At 38.3% G+C, this 27596-nt stretch overlaps 1 protein-coding gene across 1 annotated transcript in view; it reads left to right on the plus strand.

Moving 5' to 3' along the window:
* ITPR2 (inositol 1,4,5-trisphosphate receptor, type 2) overlaps positions 1–27596 on the plus strand; it is a 494095-nt gene that overhangs the window by 115910 nt on the left and 350589 nt on the right. The window contains exons 10-11 of the mRNA XM_011946983.1: positions 12994–13038; positions 26229–26377. Coding sequence (XP_011802373.1) covers positions 12994–13038; positions 26229–26377 — 194 coding nt within the window. The remainder of the gene's footprint in view (positions 1–12993; positions 13039–26228; positions 26378–27596) is intronic.

A 27596-nucleotide genomic window follows, 5' to 3' on the forward strand; every position in this document is an offset into this window, starting at 1 on the left:
AGATCTTACTCCTTTTATCTAACTATATTTTTGTAGCCATTAATCATCACCACCTTTTCTCTCCCTCCCTGCCACCCCTCCTGGCCTCTGGTAACCATCCTTCTACTCCCTAGCTTCATAAGTTCAATTGTTTTAATTTTTAGCTCCCACATATGAGTGAGAACTTCTGAAATTTGTCATTCTGTGCCTGGCTTATTTGACTTAACATCATGTCCTCCAGTTTTATCCATATTGTTGCAAATGACAGGATCTCATTCTTTTTTATGGCTGAATACTATTCCAGTGTGAACAGGTACTGCATTTTCTTTATCCATTCATCTGTTGATGTATACTTAGGTTGATTCCAAATCTTGGCTATTGTGCGTAGTGCTGTAATAAACATGGGAATGCAGGTATCTCTTCCATGTACTGATTTCCTTCCTTTTGGGTATATACCTAGCAGTAGGATTGCTGGATCATATGGTAGCTCTATTTTTAGTTTTTTGAGGAACCGCCATACTGTTCTCTGTAGTGACTGCACTAATTTACATTCCTACCACCTATGTGAGAGTTCCCCTTTCTCCACAACATGAGCATTTTTATTGACTTTCTTTTGGATAAAAGTCATTTTAACTGGGGTGAGATGATATCTTATTGTAGTTTTGGTTGGCATTTCTCTGATGATTAATGATGTTAAGCATTTTTTAATATATTTGTTTGCCATTTGTAAGTCTTTTGAGAAATTTCTATTAGATCTTTTGCTCATTTTTAAATCAGATTATTATTATTATTATTATTATTTTTGTCTGTTGAGTTGTTTTAGCTCCTTACATATTCTGGGTATTAATCTCTTGTCAAAAAATGCCCAGGATGGCCTGGCGTGGTGGCTCACGTCTGTATTCCCAGTACTTTGAGAGGCTGAGGAGGGTGGATCACCTGAGGTCAAGAGTTCAAGACTAACCTGGCCAACATGGTGAAACCCTGTCTCTACAAACATACAAAAATTAGCCAGGCATGATGGCGGGTGCCTGTAATCCCAGCTACTTGAGAGGCAGAGGTGGGAGAATTTCTTGAACCTGGGAGGTGGAGGTTGCAGTGAGCCAAGATCATGCCATTGCGCTTCAGCCTGGGTGACAGAACAAGACTCCATCTCAAAAAAAAAAAAAAAAAAGCTCAGGTTTTTAATTCAAAGCATTAGTCATGTCATTCAAATAGGATGGGGGTTCTCAATGTTTTGAGTGACAGACTCCTAGAATTATTTGTTTTATTACACTGTACCCTTATTCTTAGGTGGTAAAGGCTCCATGTCACATATTTATTTTACTTATTCAGTTTTCTCTTTAATATCTAGATATTATTTTTAAAAAAGACACATATTGGGATGTGGGGAATGCGAGCATTGGGAATGATTATTTTTGAAATTCATAAAATTGCAAACATAGTCTTTAAGATTTCATGCAACCTTCAATATATGTTTTTTCAGTGCCTGGTAAATGCACAGCATGGTAGAATGCTGCAGGTACGGCAGAGGAAGCTGAGGACTCAGTCTTTGCCTTCAACGAACGGAGCTGCTAGTTCAGAAGACAGTGCTGCACAATCGGGGAGGGCTTATTACATGTGCAGGTAGAATTGGGTCATATTCCAATGAGAGAATCTAGGGTGAGGTTAGTTGAAGATTCTTGCTTGGGGCAAACTGGTTCTCAAGGGAAATAATAGACATGGACTGTTAGAGAAATCAAAGGGCAGTCCTGTGTAAGTTGCTAAGGAGGCACATCAGAGATATGGAATATGCAAATCATACATAGACAATATTAAAACTGAGGCCCAGCCCAAGGAAGGGGTTGTGAAAGGAATGACTGCGTGATCGGTCTCCTTACTTTAAGATTTTGAATGAAGGGTTTGACTTTTGTCTAGTTTGTAACAGGAATGAAGTTTGAGGAAGTTTATCTTGGTCGCTACCTCGAGGCTGGGACTGGTCAGTTACTAGCAGGCCTTTGGTAGAGATCAGTGATGTCATTCAAAAAATCCCAGTACAGTGTGATAAATTTATGATAGCAATATGAATAGTGGCGTGCTTATGAATAGTGGCCCACGCTTTTCTCAGGGGGTGTCAGGGATGTGCAAGGAATGGTCAGGAGGTCAGAGGCGTTGCTGTTTGATGAATGAGTAAGGCACATGGGGAAGAGGGAGAAGGGGCGTTCAGGCGGTGAGGGCAGCTTGTGCACAAGAAAGGAGGTGTGTGGTGCCATACAAACTAGTGTCGTATATAGGACTTGTGAGTTTGGAAGTAATGCTAGAAGGTGAGAGGGGAGCGATGGGGCCGGAAATGTAGTGCAGCTGATAGTTCAGGTCATATGTATTAAGGAGAATGGGTTTTATCTTTAAAGTACAGAGGAGTATAATAAATAAATTTGTGATTAAAGAAGACCACTCCAGAGTTGTAGTGTCTAACATAGTAGTTTCTAGCCACATATTGGCTATTAAATTAAAATTAATATTACCAAAATTAAATAAAATTTAAAAGTCAGTTTCTCATTCACAATAGCCACATTTCAAGTTGCTCAACAGGCATGCCACATGAAATAATGCACATGTCCAAAGAGACAGTTGTAGTGGGCAGCACTGCTCTGGAGCCTTTGTGAAGTTACTAGAAGAAATTGAATCTAGAGGCAGTGAGGCCAGATAACAGTCTGAATGATCTGCTGCTTTCTACATTTTCTTTCTTTGCCATCTGGTGGAAGTTTTGCCTATCTACAAACAAATAGGGTAGTTGACTTTATAAGGGCTATATTACAATCTTTAACAAAGAAAATTATTTTGTGTTACTTGACCTATATTGCTTTGGAAAGGTCATCAGCAGTTTTTGCTTTAGTAATTTTAAGGACTTGAACAAAGGGAGAGCCTTCGGTAATGCCGACAAAGGGAAGGGTTGAAGGCGTTCTTGGGAGACAGAACTGATGCAGTGGTAAGCCGTCAGGTGTTAGGGGTTAAGGAATAGGATTCTGGCTTTGGAGAATTAGTGATGTCGTTTATCAAATTAAGGAAAATGAGAAGAGGTGCCAAATTGGTGAGGGAAATAATCCATTCAAATTTGTTTATGCTTATAAAATGTCTGAGTGAAGTTGTCCGCTAGGGAAGATTTCAAAACATCTGGATGTTTGGGGATTGACCAGTGTTGGATTTGGGTTTTCAGAACACAGTTAAGATCATTAGGGAGCAGAAAGAGAGTGGGAGGATTTTTGAAGGTAGAATCATGAGGAAATTATCTTTGAAGGATTAGGGAGAGACTGGGAGCCTGAGAAGCCAGAAGCACCTGGAAAATCAAATGGGCTGAATTACAAATGCCAAGCGAGGGAGGAGAGAGTTGCACAAAGGAGGGAGTGCTACTGAACAGGCCAGAAACAAATCTCTTTACATTATCTGGCAAGAATGCAATCACTTCTTACTTATGGGGAACAGTTTTAGTGGAAACCAGAATGCAGGAGTGGAGGAATCATCAGGAAGCTGGGAAGCAGAAGTGGGTACAGACTGAGTTTTCATAGCACGGCTGTGAAAAGGGGAAGTGGAGTAGCAGGCCAGGGGAAATTAAGAGTCCTATTAGATGATTTTTATAAAATGTATTTTTTACAATGAGGTGCTTGAGGATGCTGCTGTTTTTGCATCAAAGGGAAGTACCTAACAGTGCGGCTAGGCATTGCAGAGTATTAGCCTTTTTTCCCATGGCCTTTCCAACTTTAACAGACGTATTTATAATTTAAAATATTACTTTCATGTGCTGTAGGCATTCCTGGTAAATTGGATTATGTAATTCTTGAATTGCCTTTGAGTTTATGGTGTTTATATTGGCCAGTGTGACAGAGCCTAGCATAGTGGGAAAAAAATCCCATGCGTACTGTTTACAATCTGTCTGACTTTAAGCAAATATTTAACCCCTCTGGACCTGAGTTCCTTTGTGTATAAAAAAGTTAAGAATGTATATTATGTGGTATTATTCTGGAATTAAAGAAGATAGGGGATGTACAGCACCTTGTACATAAGAGGTGTGCAGTAAATATTAAGTCCGTTTACATTCTTGGAAAGGAAGTAGAAAATGCAGAGTAGTGTTTTATTATTAGTTTCGTTATTAATAACTGGCATGTCTTAGATAACTTAAGGAGGGTAAGTGTTTAGGGGCAAAGTTTAGTTATTTAATGTGTTTATCTGGAAAAGATTACTACGATGCTTTGACATAGGAAACACTGCCTCATGGAGCCACTGAAAATCCTTCTAATAATATCTCCTGATCTCTTGTACGGTTCCTATGTCAGGTATAACACACAGCCAGCCAGCCACTCCCATGATTTATAAATAGACATTTTGGGTGACATTACTCTTAATCAATTGGGCAAAGTATGCTGAGTGCTTATCCAGAACAGCTGAAAAGACTATCCATGCCTTGGATTATTAGAATATTTTAACATATATTGCTTTTATTTCTCTAAGTTCTTTAGATAAATTTTTCTAAAGCAAAAATGAAGTTTCTTTCGAATAACTTGAAATGGTGTTTTTTATTGTCTATACGTTTGAGTTTAAAGCTATTGTGTAATAACTTAAATTGTGGTCTTTTAAATAATATAGCGCAGTTAGAATTCATTGAACATTTTAGAATTTTAAAAGCCTCTGATGCTGGATAATGCCACAGTTATTCTCCATAAACTTGAGATATTGCAGAAATCCCCCACTTAGGGAGGAAATGCTTATAACATTTCTTTGAGCTTATCACAGTTCGCAGTTAGCTATGTATTTGTTTGTTACCTGTTGTGTATATTGTGTATATCTATTCAATGGCTATTTTGTTCCCTGCAATGAAAGGCCTGTATCTGTTTTGCTCCTTGCTGGATGCCTTGTGCCTAGAAGAGTGCCTGACACTTAATTTGCCTTCAGTAACTGTTGGAAGATGGGATGAATGAATCGTAGGGACTATGACTGTTGTTTTAAATCCAGGAATTTTACTTTACAGAAAAAGAAATCCAGGCTCACAGGGGTGATTTATTTTGTTAAAATGGAAAAAGCCAATGTAACGAAAGTATTAGGAATGAATGCTCTCAACTGAGGGCGATGATGGCAATGTCTAGAGACATTTTTATTTTCACAGTTGGGAAATGGGAGCTGCTATTTATTGTCACAGGGAATGGGATGTAGCTAAACATTCTACTATACACAGGACAGCCCCTCACAACAAAGAATTATCTGGTTCAAGATACCAGTAATGCTAAGGGTTGAGAAACCCTGATCGGTATTATACTGAAAGTGTACATTTATTGAATGCCTACTAGGTAGAAGTACTTACTTTGACACTGTGAAGAAAACAGAGATGATTAACACATGGTCCTTGTCCTCTAAGAGTTTAGAGGACAATTTAGATTAACTCAATCTCTGGGACATTGAGATCTCTTTTGCCATTGCTTCCACCATACATGCACATCTGAGATAAATGGCTCTAGGTAATGTCTAATTGTTAACATCTGTAGGTGACCGTGCTACGTTTCATAGTAAGTTTAAAGGACTACAACCTTAAATCTAAGTGCAAATTAGATAAAAAGATCTAAAGTTTACTTATAGATATAGACACAGTGCCCAAGTATGATACTGTATTTTAACCAGCACTTAACTGAATGGTTTAGTTATTCAGAAAAATATAATAAACCTAATTATTTATGTAGAAGTGAAGGGGGCACTATCCAAAGGAAATTGGACCATTTGAAATGCTGGAAATTCTGTAGTTGAATTATATAGAGAAAACACATATGTTGCAAGCTATTTAAGAATATCATCTTTTTTTTTTTTTTTGGTGAATTGCAGAAAACACCTGGGAACTAGGATAATGATACAAGATTTAACACGGTTTAAGTTTTATTCTGCAAGATAGTAAAACGAACCAAGGGTTAGAAATGGTCCCTTATTCAATGTAAAGATATTCAATAGGATAGTTTAGGGATTCGGGTTAATTTTAAAGAAGTACTCATTGCTAACCTGTAATCCCAGCACTTTGGGAAGCCGAGGTGGGCGGATCACTTGAGGTCAGGAGTTCAAGACCAGCCTGGCCAATATGGTGAAACCCCCTTCTCTACTAAAAATACAAAAATTAACCGAGCATGGTGGCACACACCTGTAACCCCAGCTACTCAGGAGGCTGAGGCAGGAGAATTGCTTGAACCCAGGAGGTAGAGGTTGCAGTGAGCCGAGATCTCACCATTGCACTATAGCCTGGGCAACAGACTGAGAGTCCATCTCAAACAAACAAACAAAAAACCTAAAAACCAAACCAAACCAAACCAGAAACCTCAATGCTAGAAACCTATGGATAAAATGTGGAACAAAGTATCTAATTATGAAAAGATAAAGATTTTTGATCTCATGAGGTAATACAGAGCATATTATTAGACCCTTTCTCTTGCAATGTCAGTTTTTTTGGGCATATATGTTGTTAGGTGGCGTGAGGGGAAGGTAAATATATACTGATATTTTTGACACAGCTGTCCACACACTCATCTACACTTTGTCATAGATGTTTTACTTGTATTACTGTAGTGGTGCAGGTGAGTTCACAACGTTGTCTGTGGGGGAGAAAGTAATTTTGCCATATTTTGCATAGGAAAATATGGGGACCTCAGTAAATGGTTCTTCCACAGTTGTAGGAAGAATTATAAATCCACCTTCACAATTTCTGATCTGCTGCTTTCTACATTTTCTTTCTTTGGATATTACTAAAGCAAAAACTTTTCATGACCTTTCCAAAGCAATACAGATCAAGTAATGAATAACAATGTCATTTATTCAAGATTGGAATAAAAGCCCTTTTATTAAAGACAACTAGCTAATGTGTAGATAGGCAAAACTTCCACCAGATGGCAGTAAACACTTATTTCCTGACTGCTCAGTAGTCTTTGGATTTAATTAATTAGCTAAAAACTCTGTACTCAAGAGTACTCAAGAAACTGTATAGTAGCATATAATTTTATGACTATTGGGGCTATAGTTTTAAATGTTTAATTCTCTCTCAAATGTATCAGCCATAGTATGTGGAAAGGGCCTGGTTTGTATGCATGTATATGTATACATAAACAGAGTAGACGAACATACAGACCAGACCCTATACATACGTATAAAATGCTATATATCAAAATATAGAAATTGTACCTGACACACATACACACCCAGTAAAGGTTATTTTCCCTCCTTTCTTTTCTAGGCTTATCAATCAGAATAATAAACCTGAAACGCCAGTCATTGGAAAGAGGAACATTTAAATATAATTATTTAAAAATACACACATGATAAGTTTATGATTTCAGTATTGTATATAATAAAAATTGATCAAAATACATTTCGTTGTAAAAAAAAAAAGCAAAGCTCCTCTTTTAAGAAAATAAATAGGTATTATGTACTTAAAACCTTCCGGTCTGCTTCTTCCTATTGTGTTAGATGGAAGGATGCAGTTGTTTTTCAGTTGATTGTGGTACAGTCATGACTTTCACTACCTATGTATTTGTGATGTTTCTCTCTATCATTTTGCACCACACCTGACTTCTTTATATTCCTCTTTGGCCATTTAATTGAAGACTGTCTTCAAAGATTAGTAATGGGTCTCTGCATTCCCTCTCTGTCACTCACTCCCATGGCGGCAGTGGACCCTGCCTTTGATCTTGAATATGCCATTGCCATACAAAATCAGTAAATTTATCTAAAATTTGTTTCCTTGCAAAATAGTGATGTTTCTTAGTTCATAGTTAAAGACGTGAAAGTCATGATTAACAGTTTTCTCTCTGAGTTTACACATTCAGATTCTCCTGATTCTGTCCTGCAAAATCTTTCACATCCACTTTCTCCTTTTTATTCCAGCATTACTATCTTCATTTGGGTCCATCCACCTCTTCCTTGGACCACTGCCCTTAGTTACTTTCCCTCTTTCATCCTCTGTCCCCTTGCATCTTCTGAATATGGATGCAAACTCTCTCGCCTGTGGTTTAAAGGCCTGGATGATCTGGGCTGACCCTCCTTCCCAGCTTGCATCACACCTCTCCGCTTTATGGAGGCAGGAGGGAAGCAGCATGCTACAGGAGCTGAAAGATATGGCTTTGGAGCCCTTAGACCTGTGCTTGCCCACCCTGCCACTCCCCCAGCGGCGTGACTTTGCATAAAGCACTTCAGTTGATGTGCTCCAAGTGCCTCGTCTGTAAACTGTGTTAAGAATCTTGTCTTATAGTATAATTGTAAGGTTAAATGAATTAACCTTTAAGAGAGTATAAAAAAGTATTTCATAAGTGACACCGATAGGTCTTCTCTATAGAAGTCTCATTTTTCTCATCTATGTGGCAGTGGCCCCTCCAGCCTTGCTGCCTTCTTCATTCCCTCGTTCCTGCTCTGCCAGTTAAAATTCTACCGATCCTTCAAGGCTTATCTCAAATGCTACCTTCTCCATGAATAATTTGTGAATAAATTTGCCCACCACAGATCCCTCCTTCCTCTGACCTATATTATTTATAAATTATTCATTCCTGTCTTATGTCCCTTGTCACATTTTATTTTGTATTTCAGCTGACTGTATTTATGTCTTATTTTCCCTCCTAGGTTGTAATGTCTTATGGTCAGGGACCATATTCTCTTTGTCTTTGCTAAAATACCATATGCCGCAATGCTTTGCCCATTATAGATGCTCTATTAATATTTATTGAATAAATGATTGAATGGCATATTAGCTCTCCAATGCCAAATTTATAATTTATTTTTTTAACATAAAGACTTTGAGTCCTAAAAGACCTCCATATGACCATGTCTTTTTCCTGCTTCTTTAAAAAATAATTTTTTTCTATTCATCTTATAGTCTCTTTGATAATTACTGTTATTATCCTATTTAGAGATGGGAAGCAGCAGTATAATTTAAAGCATGTATTTATTTGGCCTTTAATAGTTAATGTTAGTAGATTTATATGGCCCTGAATTTATTTGGGTGGCATTTTCTCCTCCTTTCCCTTCTCCTCTTCCTTTTCTTCCTCATCATTATTGTTATTATTTATACTTTATTGGGTTTACTGAGGTAATCGCTTTATGTTAATTATTTAAAAAATCATATTGCAGCCTGAGAGACACAGATGAGGCAAAATCTAACTGATTGGCACCATCTGTAGTTTTGCTGCCAAAGATATGAATATGTAAAATTTATTGACATAGAGTCATGGTTTAGTCATAGTCTTTTTCTCATTTTGCAGATGAGGACACTGAGTTCCATGGGCATTAGGCCACCTTTCCTAAAGACGCTGGCGTTTCCTTATAGAGCAGAGACTGGAATTCACTTCCCCAGACAGCCAGTCAGGGACGGGTAATCCTAAGCGGGGGAAATGGGGGAAATACGTAAAGACTGATTTTAGAAGGTAACATTGTCTTTGGGGTAGAATATATGATCTAAGTTTCCGAGAGCATAAATTATTTTATTTTGTGTTTAATGTAGGTACATTAATTCCTGTTTTTGTGCATGTTTTAGTGAGGGATATATCATGGTTTCCAGCATGAATTTAAAGTATCTGTAATAACCGTTCTAATGTGTACTGAGTGAAAACTTGGGCCGTAAGATACATCCTTGGTTGAACATGTTGCGTATCATTTGGATATAATTTAGCTAAAATTTTAGTATGCATTTTTTTTAATTTAAAAGAAAAGTTGAAATTTTTCAAACAGAAAACAAAGTTTTTAAAAGCTATGGTGAAACTTGACTAAAATAGATGAATAAACTTCTTCTGAACACCGTGCTAGAATTTTCTGTACTACCCAGTGAAAATGTTTTCTTTAATCAGTAGAAAGGAGGCCAGTTAACTCACTCTTTGCCCTCTACCTTTCACTCTTGGATTCTTGGAACTAATTCTGTTACTCATAATTGAAGGGAACTTAAGGAGTCTGAGGGAAAGTCTGGGTCTCTGTAGACAAAGGCCAGCCTCAAGTCCCCTCAATAGCTGTCCCAGGATTAGCAGGTGACCTGTATCTTCTTACCCTCCTTGTGTATCAGTTCTGAAAACTGAAAGACTGCTGTCATGAGACTCTTGGGCTGGGTACTGCTTTCCATCCTTACTCCCTTCCCTCATACCCCTACTCATTTTCTGATTTGTTTCACCATAGTGTAGTTTTGTTTGTTTATTTCATTTAAATGGAATCATGCAGTACATTGTTTTTTGTGTGTGCCTTCCTCTACTTAATGTTTTTGAGATTCATTCTTGTTGTTGCTTGCATGAGAAGCTCGTCATGTTCATTGCTGAGTAGTACTCCATCGTTTGAATATACCACATTTAGTTTATCATTCTTCTCTTACATGACATGCTTTTAAAATCTTAGCCTAATTTCTGGCTCTGTTTTACGTCCATACCACTGTTTTCTCTGTCTTTTCCCCTTATCATCTTCAAATGAATGTGTCAATCTTTTGTGGTTGATTTCCATGGATAGGGTAACCTCTGCATACACAATCCTTTCTTCAGCTGAGGAAAGGTTTTTATCTTCTATTATCTTTGATTATTACTTGTGTTCCACTTATTCTCTCTTTATTTTGAGAGGTCTAATGGTCTCCCGTTAGTTGGTTGTCCCTTCTCTGGTTGTCTGTGACCATTTTCTTTTTCCTAATTCTCATTTCTGGATACCTTCCTTCTGTATGGAGGGGTAGCCGCTCAGCTGCTCATCCTCTGCATTGCTGATTTTCTGTAACTATGCTTTCTATTAGTGCTAATGTGAATTTTAATTTTGTATTTATGTTTTCATGTATATTGAAATCTTTCTTAACTTCTTTTATATTGTATTATTTATGTTATTATTTTATTATGTATATATTATTATTATTATAATTATTTTGAGACAGTGTCTCACTTCATCATCCAGGCTGGAGTGCAATGGCACAATCTCAGCTCACTGCAACATCTGCCTCCTGGGTACAAGCAATTATCATGCCTCAGCCTCCCAAGTAGCTGGAATCACAGGTGTCTGCCACCATGCCCAGCTAATTTTTGTATTTTTAGTAGAGATGGGGTTTTACCATGTTGACCAGGATGATCTCGAACTCCTGATCTCAGGTGATCCACCCACCTTGGCCTCCCAAAGTGCTGGGATTAAAGGCATGAGCCACCATGCCTGGCAATATATGGTTTGTATACTATCATTTTAACTCTTTATGTTATTTTGTTGCCTTTATGTAGAGGTCATGTTTACTTGTACTTTCCTGAGAATGCCAAACCGTTTCCTGAAAATTCGTTTTGTATCATATCATAGGAAATGTTGAGAGAGACTCTGAGAAGGAATTTCCCTTGTTCTAACTTAGTGTTCCATCAGTCCTATTTTGTTTTTTCCTTCCTTTCTTCTTTCCTTGTTATCCTCAGATGAGTGAGCTCTGCGCAGAAGCAGAGGGTTGAGTGGATTGTCCTTTCGTTCCGTTTTTAAATTCTCTAGTGTGATAATTCAGTCCTCTTTCTAAATGTTCAGCTGCAGGACTGGCTGATGGTGCACTTGCAGTGCAGTTCCCAGATTGAGCAGACATGGACTCTGTGGATTCTATGGACTCTACACACCCGGACTCAACAGCAGTTGCTTTGCTTCTGTGTCCTACACCTTTGCTATTTCTGTGTCATCATGCAATGTCGTTCCAGCATAGCAGCATTCCTTTTCTCTCTTCACACCATGTTTCCCAGAAAGGCCTTGGCTATCATCTTTTCCCTCCACTTTCTGCCCACTTGTTTTCTGAGCATCTCTTTGGTCATGTAAAGACAGAGACAGATAGCAGACTAGGGAAGCAGTTTTCTGCATAATTTCACGGCAGCTTGCCAGTGATAGAGAAACCCTTCTCTATAGGTTTTTGGTCGGTAAAGTCTCTGGTTTTGTACGTCAGCGTTCAAACTGACTCAGTATCTTCTTATCTTTGTTTACATGGCCACTAGCTTAAAGAGACGTTGAAGTTTGCCACATGATACACACTGGGTCATTACCTGCCTGTCCCCAAGAACTATCTACTTTATAATTAGCATCAGTTCATTGAAGATTTGGAATTTAGGTTGTTTTTTCAGCCTTAATTCTTAATGAGATTGGGAATTTTTTCCTTTCATTTTGCTTTGCTTTTGGTTTTTTCAGAACCCTCATTGGTATTTAGTGATGGAAGGGGCAATTCTTAGAGCTGCTCGATAAATGGTATTATGAGGAAGACTCCTGACCTTACATTTTAAATGATAACTTTACTGGGATTGTGCATTGTGTACACCAATTGAGTCACATTAAAATGATTAAATTCAATTGGACAACTTGATGTTTCAAGAAACACACCTCATACATCTGTTGCTTTACGAGTGATCAACTAGTTCAGAGCAACTAAGAATCGCTTTGAGACTGAGGACAAGTGGGAGTGAGGAGTCATGGATTTCAATCAGCCAGATGACGCAAGGGTCCGTACTCAACACATCCAGAACTCATCTTTGTCATCAGATTGGCCCCAAAATGCCACTATCCAAGCCTGAAGACGTGTGTTTGTTAGTTTCAGTAGTCCTCATGTATTTGCTCACATACCTGATACGTAGCTCCTTTTTTGCTGTTTCGTTTTCCTTTTCTTTGTGTGCGTAACATGTAAAGCATGATCTCAAATCATCAATTTCCCTTTTTTTAATTTCAATTTGTGTCTGAGTTATTGGTAAACGGCACTTGTTGCAAAGGGTAAAATGGTAAACTCTGTTGAATGTTTTTCCAGAGGAGGTGATATGGTCAATTCTTACTTCTTCAAAGATGTCAACAGTTCTGATATCAACCAAGGCAATGAACTTGGCATGTTAGCTTTTGTCTCCTGCAACTAGGGTTTGATGGTAATATTTTAAATTGTCATATTTCCTGATAGTTTCTTTCTTAGCTTCTTTTTATATTAAATTTAGTTGAGGATAGAATAATTAATTGAATTGAAGATCACTGGTCTTGTTAATATGCCTTTCATAGCAATGAAAAACTAATCTTCCTTTGTTTTTCTAGCTTAATCCTGATTATCGAGATGCCCAAAATGAAGGAAAAAATGTGGTGAGTAGAACTAGCGTTTCTCCAACAAATCTCAAATGTATTGTTTGTATTTTATATGGACAGATTGGAATTTTAATAGCAAATTTGAAGAGTAGGAACTCAGAGATTTTCTGAGTAGAGCCTGTGGGTCACAGGTAAAAGGTGATATGGTTTAGATTATGAGAAAATGTTCAATAATGGGTGCTTGGGAAGATTTTTGCAATGCAGCTTGGAGGCCATTGTTGGTGGAGTGCTGAAGGCAGCTGGCATCTGAGAGATCTAATGGGTCTAGGTTTTGTTTCCAGAAATGCACAGAAATTAAGAAGGATAAATGGAATTATGGTGTGATGATGTTAAAATAGGACAATAGGACATTCCTTTTGGATTCAAAGTAATTTGAGTTTTATTTTTGGAGAACTTGAAGCATCTAGCTGACTGATTTTTCTGATTTTCAAACATGTCCTACTCGAAAAACATCTCAATCTTATTTTAACACCAGTTTTCATGACAATCTTTATGATTATTTACCCTGCTTATTTAGCCATCTGTGAAGAAGAAAGCTTCATGGTGACAACATGGCTTCTTTATTCAATCAAAAATTCAGAAATTCAGGATAATTTGATGTGATGCAGACAGAATCTCTGGATGATGGGCTAGATTTTTAAAAAGTTTTAAAAAGCAATTTAACTAGATATTTTGATGTAATCTAGATACGGTCTATAATTCAGTTTTCTTAGAAGTTTAGCAATTCCTTTTGAAATTAGTAGGTATTACTACTGCATCATTCAAAATTCTACCCTTTGACAGAAAGAATTGGAGTGTTTCATTAACACGGCCAGTATCTTTGCATTGGTACATAGCTTTAGGTTTTATGAGGTTATTGATCTGGGGGAGGTGAATCCTATCAGAATTTCTGTACCTCATTCAATCCTGTTTGACTCCCTTCTCTGACTGCCAGGCTTACAATAGAAATAAAGCTGTGAAGTATCAGGTAATTGGCCCAAAAAAACCTTTAATATATCAAAATGTCTTTAAACATAGAGATAGGTTTATTTGATCAATTGGATCTCCTATTTGTAATTCAGTTTTAGCATACTGAGTGGGCCCTTCTCTTGTTGGTTTTCACATGGCTGCCTCAGGATTGTTGGGTTCTTACTCTCATATGATTTAGGAAAATGCTGTCAGTAACCAGGTTTAAAAAGCAAAGTGTGAATCATGGCTTCTTTGGTTCTTACTATAAGCTTGTCAATGGCCTCCACCCAAAGACCACCAGGAACACATGGGTAGTTGAACAAGTTGGGTTTATTACTTACGCAGCGGGAAAGGACACCTGCCATGGGGAGCTGTGGGGCATCTCAGAGCATGTCAGAAAGAACTTACTAGAGGATCTGTGTTTGTGTAAGGTGATTTGGGGAGGATTTAAGGAAGTGAGGCTTTGCTGTGGATGAGAATGCTGTCAGGAAGAGGAATTCTGTAATTGGTATCTTAACAAATTTTATCTATAGGGAGGACAGTCTTCTAAGGAAGCAACAGTCACTCGTATTAGTTGGGCGAGAGGGATGTTTAGTCATTTTGTGGCTTGGACAATATTCATATTTTGTCTGTGTTTGGACGTGATTAGGGAATGGTCTTGTTTTGTCCTGATCCATCACAGTCACAGAGTGGCCTTGTCTGATGACATTCTGTGAAATTGTTCAACAGAGAACAGCATGGCCTTGCTAAGAGGACCAGACCACCTATTGGATGTCAGGGACTGCTGCTTTTCTCTTTCACAAGGTTTATTTTTGTAATATTCTGTGTGACTTCTTCAGCATGGTGTAGGGCCAGGAGAGTCTTGTTCTAGCACCACCATTAACTTGTGTGGCCTTGGACAAGTGAGATAGCTTTCTTGAGACTCAGTTTCCCCACCTGTGTAATGGGATGAAGATGTTTGTCTTATGTACTTCACCTGCATGCCATGAGGATAAAATAAGATCAGACAGATGGAAACTCTTTGAATTTGTAAGTTATTTCTATTAAAAGAGCATCATATCAAAATTTCAAATTGTACAACTGAATTAAATCTTTGCACAGCTCCTTTCTACTACATAATATTTGGTGATACTACTGATGATTTTGGCCTGAACAGAGTGGGAGAATACAGTCTTCCTCCCTATTCAGGGGTTTTGCATCTGTGTATTCAAACATCCACAGATCAAAAACACCAAAATATAATAATATAAATTAAAAAACAATACGATATAACAAGTATTTACCTGGCACTTACACTGTATTAGATATTTTGACTAATGTACAGATGATTTAAAGTATATAAGAGGATATGTATAGGTTATATGCAAATACTATGCAATTTTACATAAGAAACTTGAGCAGATTTTTCTATTTGCAGGGGGTCCTGGAACCAATCCCCTGCAGATACCGAGTGTTGACTACATAGGGCATGGAGGTTCTATGGAACAGCACAAACTATATAAATGATCATACATCCATGGTGAAGTTCACTCTTTCTGTTAATCAAACTTTTAGTTAGACTTGATAGTTTTTCTTCTTTTTATTCCAAAACACAACTTCTTCATTGACCTCTAAAGGTGAGAAAGAGTGCTCTTCTGTTTAAGCCGTTGTTACTGGCAGTAGTTTAATTGCGTTCAACACAGATGGGTCTGCTTTTGCTGTGGATGTTTATGACTGAGTCTCATCTGTCATCTCAGGGAGACATCCAACTGGAGACAGTTGATTTAATTTTTTCCTCTCCAGAATACCTAGCTTGAGAGCAAAGAAAATTGGGAATGTGGAGCCATAAAGCTAACAATATAGCTTCCTATTTTATAGACCATTTGCCACAGAGCAATAATTATTTTTCTGTCTAAAGAAGAAAACAAAGGAGCTGTTAGAGTTTTTCTCCAGCCTGTGAAATATGCAATCAATTTCCCAAAACAGAATACTGTTTCACCTCAGATCTGGGTTCCAGTAACACTGACTTTATTATGACCATGCTGATTTTTTCTTTCCTCGTTTTCCTGATGTTGTCTATTTAATGCCCAGTTAATATTTTTTTGTTGTAATTTAGAAACCTTTATCAAAATGTTGCCTTCCATATTTGAAGTTTCAAAGGTTCATGCATGGTGCCGCTGAAATGAGGCGGTGCGTGTCAGAGCTCCCATTAAGACACAAATTGCTGTATTTATTCTACAAAGGAGTCTGTTATTTCCAATCTTACAAATGTACAGCATCCACAGGGACCCTGTAAACATTGGAACCGTATCAAGCCCATCTGGGAACCTGACAGTTGTTAGTTTCTTCTCTTTGAAAGGCTGCGTCTTTTCAAATGGCTCTTTGAAGGGGAATTTTTTGGAATTTACGCTACCCATCTTAACACTACCATATTTATGTGGAGTGTGATCTGATTTTTCTTAGGAATGTCTGTTTTAGGTATCGGGGTTTCTGGCCATATTGGGCCAGATAATTCTTTGTTGTGGTGGGATGACTTTTGCCTGTAGGATGTTTAGCAGCGTCTACAGCCTCTACTCACCAGGTGCCAATAGCAGGCCCCTGATTGTGGCAACTACCAGTTGCCCAGAAATTGCCAAATGCCCCCTGGGGGGCAAATATTCCCTGTTGAGAACCACCAGTCTATGTGCATTTATATACATCAACAGAAATGTTTCAGGAACTAGGGGGTTTTGTGGAAATACAACTGAAAATCCTGTTCCATAGAATGTGGAGGCGGGCGGGGGGAGAGTGTACCAGATTCTGACAGACCCTCAAATTTTCCTGAGTACCAGATTCTGACCCCCACATTTCCTTGTTTTACTATATATTCATCAGTGACAAGGTGATAAGGAAAACACAGAAACAAAGGTTCTATCAGAAATTAATTTGAGAGTAGCAGTTTGTTAAGGAACCTCAGCAAGAGAAGTGTTTGCAGCTATAAATGGCAGTGTTATGTGCAGTTACATAAAGTCAGTAGTGAGAGCCCCGGAGGATGTGAACAAAAACACACGTGCCTGCACATCGTTATGCTGCTGTGGCCACTCACAAGTCTGAACCAACTCTGCAAATGCAGACGTTTCTTACAGAATGTCTCTGGCTCTCAACAACAGAATTGCAACGTCATGTCTGTGCTAAAAATTCGATGACTCACAAATGAGTCAACAGAGAAGGTGTTCTAGGAGCTGACTGCTTTGCGGATGCCTGCAGGCCCCAGGACGGCATGGGAAGCAAGGAGAGCCATTAGTTGAGTTGACTCAGCTGGCTTTTCATAGCGGATTTTCTCCATGTACAACCTGGGAGGCTGTGTGGCTTTCTTTCTGAGTGAAAAATGCTCGTTTGATTAAAAGCTCAATAGACCAGGTTAACATTCAAGGCCCTGCTTTACCCTAAATTGAGGGTGTTTTGGAGAACTAGCTGAGGTTAAATTTAATACCTATTTAAGTTCTGTCGTACCTTAATGTATTTTCATGATGCAAGAGAGAGGGCATTGCACTTCTGTAATTCTCTGTGGGAAACTAATGTTTCTGTGTCTTTTTTCTTAAAAAAATCAATGAGTTTATAAACAAAAGCCACAAGGACACAATTTTAAACTGAATTGTCTTCAGGTTATAAAGATATATTTTTGACTTTTTTCTATATTGAGGCTCGAGCCATACATTAAAAATTGTATACTTATCACACATTATTCAGATGTCATTAGAGGCTGGCTTGAGGGCACATTCCAAGGAGTGGGCTTGAAGTTTACTGTCAGACTGTCTACCAAGAGAGTTTATTAAGCAAATTAACAGAGTACAGGAGAATGAAAGCAGAATGCTTAAGGTTACAGTACAGTGCGCGGTGGCTCACGCCTGTAATCCCAGCACTTTGGCAGTCTGAGGCGGGTGGATCATGAGATCAGGAGTTCAACACCAGCCTGACCAGAAGGGTGAAACCTTGTCTCTACTAAAAATACAAAAAAAAAAAAAAAAAAAAAATTAGCTGGGCTTGGTGGCAGGTGCCTGTAATCTCAGCTACTTGGGAGGCTGAGGCAGGAGAATCTCTTGAACCTGGGCATCAGAGGTTGCAGTGAGCCGAGATCACGCCCCTGCACTCAAGCCTGGGTGACAGAGACTCTGTCTTAAACAAAACAAAACAAACAAACAAACAAAATCTTCTAAACATGTTTGTTCTAAACATGTTTATTCACACATAAACAATTGTTGTATGCTATTTATAAATGGAGATTTTCATTTCATTAAAGCCATTTTCCAAGAACCTAAGTGAACTGTTGAAGGGTGGAATAGCGCATTCCACTTATCCTATGTAATTAAAATAAAACCACAAGTCTTACATAGTATGAGTAATTCAGAGTGACCTCTTTTAATTAACCCGAATTGGTGAGTTTTTTCTGTGTTTGGAAGAGAGTCTAATTGTTGTAGTGTGAGATTGTCAAAATAGAGAGGTCCCCGACTACTCTTGTTAGGGCTTTACAGGGAGACATTACCACAGAGGCTAGGATAGGAGGGCAATCTCTAGGAACCTGGGTCTTATCTCTTCTTATGAGTCTAGAAAATTTATTTCATTAGCATTTTAAAAGAGGAATAAATGCAGGAGGATTAACTCCTGCTAAATGAACTCACAAAAGACTGATGAATAAACCACAATGCCAACTTTCAATTGCCAAATAGATCTAAATATTTGGGTCAGTTGGTGCATTTTCCTTGAAGTAGAATATGTATCAAAGGCTAAATTACAATATTGGGGTGCAAGAGACTCAGGAAATTAGATGACACATGCTCCTTTTAAGGATATGCTATTTTTGCAAGAAGGCTGGCCATTTATTGAATCTACACGAGGCAATGGTGAGAGAAACTGTTTGATTCTCCGTTTATTTGGGTTACGTGCTGATCTTCTGTTAATAAGCCTTTATTCAAACATGGTTCAATATGACTGATAACGTTTTATCTTCCTTAGTTAATATTATGTTTTAATTGTGCCTTCCCAATATTCCACTTAAGCCACTTGTGCCCAAATCCCATTGCCTATAATAGTCACAAAAATCCTTTGGGTTATTTGTATAACTGATTGATCTTGTTCATAATTTCTGTGTCCTTATATTCCAAGGCAATCTTCTCTCACATGTATTAACAACACTTAATGTGCTTGTGGCTCTTTCTTTTGGCTGCAATATGATTGCAAAATCCAGGAGAAAAAGCTCTTTCCAGTATTTCTTTGCGACTGTAATTCTCCTGATCTATTTCTCCCCAAGTTTTCATGTTACTGAGGATATCATTAAAAACAAACATCCTTTGCTTTCTTTTAGAGTTATCACTTCCTCTTCTAAACCTCCTCCTTCCTTCCTTTTGTATGCCATGTTCTTCGTAATCATTGTCCTCTTCAGTATCAGATGTCACTACAGTTTTTAACCTTGAGAAGGAATTTCTACTTCTACTGGGCCCTGTAAGAGAGGATTGCATAGACCTTGTTCAGGACTTTTTGCCTCAGCTGTTTGCAGTTGGACAGCAGTGTGGCTTTAGTGTCACTCAGATTTCAAGGCCTTAAGTTCAAAAACTGTGTTTTTGCCATCCGTATCTTATTATAACACCTAGATTTTAATGTTGAGCTACATGATATAGATCAATGAAGCAACACACTTTTGAGTTTGCCCTTCACTCCATCCTTCCTTCCATCCCTTCCTTCCCTTTCCTCCCCACCTGCCTCCCTCCCTCGCTTTTTCTTTTCTCCTTTTTGAGACAGAGTTTTACTCTGTCGCCGAGGCTGGAGTGCAGTGATGCAATCTCGGCTCACTGTAGCCTCAACCTCCTGGGCTCAGGTGATCCTCCCACTACAACCTCCTAAGTAGCTGAGACCATAGGCATGTGCCACCATGCCTAATTTTTGTACTTTTTGTAGAGATGGGGTTTTGCCATGTTGTCCAGGCTGGTCTTGAACTTCTGAGCTCAGGTGATCCACCTGCCTCAGCCTCCCAAAGTGCTAGGATTATAGGCATGAGCCACTGTTCCTGGCCTCTTTTTCATTTTAAAATTGTATATAGTTAAGGTATATACCATGATGTTTTGATACACATATGTATAGTAAAATGTTACTGTAGTCAATCAAATTAACATATCCATCATGTCACATAGTTGCCTTTTATTTTAGTGATAAAAATACCTAAAATTGGCTCTCTTAGCCAATTTCCAGTATAGAATACACGATTATTAACTATACTCCACATGCTCTGCATTAGATCTCTAGCCTTATTCATCCTACAGATATGTGACTTTGTACACTGTGACCTCTATTTTCCCATTCCCCCTGCTCCTGATAATCATCCTTCTATTCTGTTCTCTTTATTTCTATGTATTGTGTGGTTTTGTTTTTTTTATCTGTTTTGTAGTTGTTTAGATTCCACATATAAGTGAGAGCATGTGATTTTTTTCCTTTCTGTGTATTTTTTTTAACTTAGCATAATGTTCTCTAGTTTCATCCATGTTGTCACAAATGGCAGGATCTCCTTTTATAAGGATGAATCATATTTTGTATATAAACGTATACTACATATAGCTCAAATTTCTTTATCTGTTCATCCGTTGATGGATACTTAGGTTGTTTCCATGTCTTGGCTATTGTGAATAATACTGCAATGAGTGTGAGAGTGTATGTTTCTTTATGAGGTGGTATTTCATTTCCTTTGGGAATATGCCCAGAAGAGGTACTACTAGGACTTATAGTAGTATTATTTTTAATTTCTTTAGGAACTTCCATATTGTTTTCCACAGTGGCCATGCCAATCTGTGGTCCCACCAACAATGCAGTGCACAAGGATTTCCTTTTCTTCACACCTTCCTCAGCACTTGTTATCTCTTGTCTTTTTGAAAATAGCCATTCTAACAGGTGTGAGGTGACATCTCATTGTGGTTTTGATTTGCATTTCCTTGATGATTAGTGCTGTTGGGCACCTTTTCTTATACCTGTTAGCTATTTGAATGTCTTCTTTTGAGAAATGTCTATTCAGGTCCTTTGTCCATTTTTTAATTGAGTTACTTGTTTCTTGGCTGAGTTTTGTGAATTCCTTATATATTTTGTATATTAAACTTTTATCTGGCTTAGTTTGCAAATATATTTTTTAAATTCCTTGGCTGCTTTTTCATTTTGATGATTGTTTCCTTTGCTGTGTAGAGCTTTTTAGTCTGATGTAGTCCCACTTTGTTTATTTTTGCTTTTGTTGCCTGTGCTTTTGGTGAGATAGCCAAAAAATCCTTGTCAACATCAATATGAAGAACGTTTCTTCTAGGAGTTTTTTGGTTTCAGATCTTATGTTCAGATCTTTTGAGTCGATTTTTTTTTTTTTTTTTTTTTTGAGACGGAGTCTCGCTCTGTCGCCCAGGCTGGAGTGCAGTGGTGCGATCTCGGCTCACTGCAAGCTCCGCCTCCCGGGTTTACGCCATTCTCCTGCCTCAGCCTCCCGAGTAGCTGGGACTACAGGCGCCCGCCACCTCGCCCGGCTAGTTTTTTTGTATTTTTTAGTAGAGACGGGGTTTCACCGTGTTAGCCAGGATGGTCTCGATCTCCTGACCTCGGGATCCGCCCGTCTCGGCCTCCCAAAGTGCTGGGATTACAGGCTTGAGCCACCGCTCCCGGCGAGTTGATTTTTGTGTATGGTGTATGATAAGGGTCCAGTTTCATTTTTTTTGCGTGTGGATATCTCGTTTTCCCATCACAATTTATTGAAGAGACTATACTTTCCCATTGTGTCATCTTGATGGCCTTGTCAAAAATTAGTTGACTGTGTATGCTTGGGTTTATTTTTGGGCTTTCTATTCTATTCCATTGGTCTATGTATCTGTTTTTATGCCAATACCATACTGTTTTGATTAATGTTGTTTTGTAATATAATTTGAAATCAGGACGTATGATGGCTCCAACTTTGAATTTCTTTTTTAAGATTGTTTTGAAGACTCTGGATCTTTGGCGGTTCCATACAACTTTTAGGGTTGTTATTTCTATTTCCAATTGAAAATGCCATTGGAATTTTCACAGGGATTGCAATGAATCTGTATATTGCTTTAGGTAGTATGGACATTTTACTAATATTGATTCTTTCAATCTATGAACATGAGATATCTTTCCATTGATTTGTATCTTCTTCAGTTTCTTTCCTCTGTGTTTTATAGTTTTCAGCGTACAGCTCTTTCACTTCTTTGGTTAAATTTATTCCTAAATATTTTATTCTCTTTGACGCTATTATAAATGGAATTGTTTTTGACGCTAATATAAATGGAATTGATATCTTTTCAGATAGATTCTTATTGGTGAAAAGAAATGTGACTGATTTTTTGTATGTGGATTTTGTATCCTGCAACTTTACTAAATTCATTGATTAGTTCTAACAGTTTTTAGTGAGTCTTTAGGATTTCTACATATAAGATCCTGTCACTTGAAACAGGGATAATTTTACCTCTTCTTTCCCAATCTTTATTTCTTTTTCTTGTCTATGTGCTCTTGCTAATAATTCCAGTACTGTGTTAAATAGAAATGGTGAGAGTGGGCAGTTTTGCCTTGTACTAAGTCTTGGAAGAAAAGCATTCAGGTTTTCCCCATTGACTATGATATCAGCTATGGGCTTTTCATAAATGGCCTTTATCATGTTGAGGAAATTTCCTTCTACACCTATTTTGTTGAGAGTTTTTTTTTTTTTTATCATGAAAGGATATTGAACTTTGTCAAGTGCTTTCTCTGCACTGATTGAGATGATTGTGTGCTTTTTATGTTTTATTCTGTTAATGTGGTATATCACATTGGTAGTTTTGCATATGTTTAAACCAACCTTGCATCCTAGGGATAAATCCCACTTAGTCATGGTGTATACACTTTTTGACCTGTTGTTGAATTTGGTTTGCTGGTATTTTGATGAGAATTTTTGCATCTATATTAATAGATATTGGCCTATAGATTTTTTCTTGTGGTATCTTTGTCTGGCTTTGGTATTAGAGTAATGATGGCCTCATAAAATGAGTTTGATAGTATCTTTTCTACTTCTATTTTTTTTTTTTTTTGGAAGAGTTTAAGAAGGATTGGTGTTCTTTGAATGTTTGGTAGAATTCAGCTGTGAAGCCATCTGGTCCTGGGCTTTTCTTGGCATCTTGTTTTCTTTTGTTTTCAAAAAATAAACCCAGCAACAGGCAGTCACAGAAGTAGAGCAAAAAAGGCAAACATGGAGAGTCCATTATGTTTATCTTCTCCAGGTTGTTAGTTGATAGTTTTCTGGGAGCCTTCTTGATGATCAAGGTCTCTCTGTAGCATAATAGTTAACAGGTTAGGACTGTGGAGTCAGCTAGAGCTGGATTTGCTATTCAGCTCCACCACGTGAGAATTATGCAAACTTGGCCCCTAAAGCCTCAGTGTTCTCATCTAAAAAATAGGTTAATAATATTAACTCATAGCTCTCACTCCTTAGTAATCTATACATATTTTTAGACATCATTTTTTTCCCTGCCAATAAAAAGAATATTCAGTGACACTGGACCAGAGGCCATTTTTCTTGCACACTCCTGCTTTTCTCCTAGTGTACCACACTCATTTCCCTTTTCTTCTTTTTCCCCTCTTGCTACCTTTCCATTCAAACTAGCTCACTCTCCCCCACTTTTTTTTTTTTTTTTAAGGATCTTACTCACAACCCATTGTGGGAATTGCAATGCAGGATAAAACTGTAAAAGTGCTGTCTAAAGTTTCAAAGAGACTAATTAAAACCCAGGGAATAAATTTCAATAGAATTTCACTTGAGTAACTGCCAACTACCACTAGAGGTTAACTGCTAACTACTACTAGAGATTATTTGGGAAGAGATTCCATGATCCTAAGCTATTAAGGCCATTGCGCCAGCCATCTCTTCGAACTCATTTGTCTGGACAGACTACTCTCATTATTGGGTTATTTAAAGGCATTTAGACTTTCTTCTTGAGGGACAAGAGGGTGGGTTTCCCCTTCATAAATTTTGTCTCCAATTCTTAGACTTCTTCGTCCTTCATGCAAATCACCATGAAAGTGGGTCCTATGACCCAAGGTAACTTTTTCAGAAGACTTGGGGGAGGAGGAGGGTCTTAGCCGTGAGTTCTTATTTACTCTTAGAGGAGTGACTCCTACAGTATTTAAGGGCCTCAGGCCTGGCCTCTGGCTTGGGTTGGCTTGGATTCAGGCCCTGGTCAGTTGAATTTGGGGCTGAGCATTCATTACCACCATCCACTGCTCCCCTCCTGTTCTCCATCCTTTCTCCCCATCCCCTCTCCTTCCTTCTTTCCCTCTTTTCCCTTCTCCTTCTTCTTCCTCTCCTCCTTCTTCCTCCCCTTTCTTTTTCCCCTTCCCTCATCCTTCATCTCTCTTTAGGTAACTGCACTCATCTCTTTGCTCAATGGAAATTATAATGCTTACTTTTTTCTCTCTCTTAAATTTTTTGTTGTGGGATTAATGAGAACAACCAAAGGAATGGCTTTGGTATTGTGAGAAGCTCTGTATAAATTCGGAAATATCAGCCAGGTGCAGTGGCCCACTCCTGTAATCCCAACCTTTGGGAGGCCGAGCAGGGAGAATCGCTTGAACTCAAGAGTTCGAGACCAGCCTCAGCAACATAGTGAGGTCCAGTGAGTACAATAATTATAAAAATTAGCCAGTGTGATGGCACGCATCTGTAGCCCCAGCTACCCAGGAGGCTGAGGTGGGAGGATCTCTTGAGCCCTGGAGAGTGAGACTATTGTGAGCCTTGATTGTGCCACTGCACTCCAGCCTGGGCAACAGAGTGAGACCTTGTCTTAAAAAAAAATTCAGAAGTATTATTTGCTAACTGTTTCTGCATTTTCTTCGTTCCCACATGCCCATAGTCCCTTACGATGTATAGTATGCCAAGTATGCCCTTTTCTAGTCAATAAACAGCATTTATATTTACAAATAAGAAACTACTGTTATGAGGGTCACCCTTTGTGGAGAGTTTGCTGAACCCCTGCTTTCATTTAATTATGAATTTTCATCTCTGTGGAAGACACAGAAGTCAAAGATGGCAAGAGCTACCTGGTGCTGCAAGGCTGTGAGGGTTTTAGCAGATAACAACCCTCCTCGTGTTTAGGAAACCTGGCAGTTCCCTCTGCCCATTCCCGTTTCAGCGGTGCTACCAATTTATGCACCATTTACAGAAGAGGCCAGAAACAAAACTGCAAGGCTTTTTTGATCCAAGTAAAATGATATTGACACTCTTTGGGAGGGGGTAGGGACTCCAAGTGAAGGTTCTGGGATGATCAGGAGTAATATCTTGTCACAGCAGCCATTAAAGAAACACTTGCCCATGGATATAGTATGCGGCTTGCATTTGCCTTTTGAGTATCCCGTCCTTCCCTCAGTTTCATTCACCATCCTGTGATGGTGCAGTGACAGTGTGTCTGTCTGTCTTTCTCTCTTCCATTCTCATTTTCAAATTTCACCTGTTTTAATAAATATGTGTAAGTCGCTATTTTTATCTACTAACTACCAAGCTTATATTGCATCCCCTGTTTTGGTTTCTTGTGCAACCAGTTCTTCCATGGGGTACTGGGACTTGCGGAAGTTCAAGTAAAAGCACAAACTCATTAATCTCGTGTTGGCATCTGCTTAAAATGGTAGGGTGTGCTGGAACCTTTGACCAAGTTTCACATCGTTATGAAGGTGTCTATTTGTGGAGATCTCCTTTTATTTTATTTCTTATGGAATTATAGTATGTTTTTAAATCTAGGGCTGCAAGCAGGTGGTGAATGGGAATGTTGCTGTTGATTCTGCTCTTCTCCAAGTATTATTATGGCTGGGGATTAGGTATGAACTCCTGCACACTGCCATGCTTACTTTAACTTAAGAAATCTAGATGATTCAACACACAGGCTCTTCTCTGTGTTTGTTTTAACTGTGGAATGGTCAAAATTGCTACTTTGTAAATAGGTGTAAGAGAACGAGGGAAGGGTCCATAACTATTGGTACCATTAGTGCCTTAATGATGTGGGCAGATCAAGCCACCCCACCCCAGGAGTGTGGGACTCATCCCTGTTGACAGTAATTACCTCAATGGCTGTCGGTCTAGAGCTAGTGTTTCTGGGTGATGTGAAATAGACACTTCTCCAATCCAAGGAAGAAATAACATGCACATTTAAACCCTGTCATCTGATTAATTGGGGAGTTTAGCAAGAAACCGGATAAAAGTAAATAACCTTGTACTTCCTCAACAGAGAGATGACCATCCAACTTCAAAGAAAAAACGCCAGGCAGGGGAGAAGATCATGTATACTTTGGTTTCAGTCCCACATGGCAATGACATTGCATCCCTTTTTGAACTCGATGCCACAACTCTTCAGAGAGCTGACTGCCTGGTTCCAAGGTAAAAAAAAAATTATGGTTAAAAGATGTTTCTTTGAATAATTATACCAGTAGGTAAGGAATAAAAATAATAATATTAATATATTTTTATGATATCATGGGAGCAAACATAAGTGAAGAAAAAATGTGTAAAACATTGTGCCTCTTCTGTGAGGAGGTTAACATAATTTGTTTTATTCTTATAAATAATTAAAATGTGCAGGAACAAAGAAATTCTGAAAAATTTATAAGAATCATTTATTCTTATTACTTATCTGGCCTTTGGTTACTAAAATGAAAAATAATATAAAAACATTTCTATTTATATATTTATCATTTATTTTTATTATGTCAGATTTCCCATTTCATTCATCCATTTGTTCATTTATGTAGTCATTCAGTCAATAAATATCTATTGAACATCCATTACATTCCAGGCATTGCCCTTGGCATTGGGAGGACAACAGTGAACAAACTGGTTATACTTTCACATTCAAATGGGGAAGACAGGCAGTAAACAAAACAATAGACATAAAATATTAATCAAAGGTCAGGTAATAAAAGTGCTTTGAAGAAAAAATGGAGGGTATGGAGAGTTCTGTTAGGTAGGAGAGTTCAACTGTGGCCTCTCTGAGTTAGTACGTTTGAAGAATGATCTGAATGAATTGAGGAATCAAGTCCTCTCTTCCTGAGAGGAACATTTCAAGCAGCAGGAACATGAAATGAAAAATGTTGAAATTTACTGGGTGTTTTTAAGGACCAGTGAGAAGGCCAGAGTAATTAGATAAAAGTGAGTGAAGAGGGTGTGGGATTGGAAATAAGATTGCCAGAACTTAAGGTAAGACAATATCTTACATTCTTTTGCTTGAATTTGACCATTTTATTTTACTTTTCATTTATCTTTTTTGAGACAGGATCTCACTCTGTGGCCCAGGGTGTAGTACAGAGGCATAATCATGGCTCACTACATCCTCTACCTCTGGTACTCAGGTGATCCTCCCACCTCAGCCTCCTGAGTAGCTGGGACTATAGGCATGCACAACCATGCCCTGCTAACTTTTGTATATTTTTGTAGAGATGAGTCTTTGCCATATTGCCTAGGCTGGTCTTGAACTCCTGGGCTCGAGGGATCCACCCACCTCAGCTTCTCAAAGTGCCGAAATTACAGGCATGAGCCACCATGCCCAGGCTAGATTTGACTATTTTAGTTAAGCTTTTCTGTCTGTAACTGTCCATCTTTC

The sequence above is a fragment of the Colobus angolensis genome, unplaced genomic scaffold (assembly GCF_000951035.1).
Source record: "Colobus angolensis palliatus isolate OR3802 unplaced genomic scaffold, Cang.pa_1.0 Scaffold256, whole genome shotgun sequence".
Classification (NCBI taxonomy): Eukaryota; Metazoa; Chordata; class Mammalia; order Primates; family Cercopithecidae; genus Colobus; species Colobus angolensis.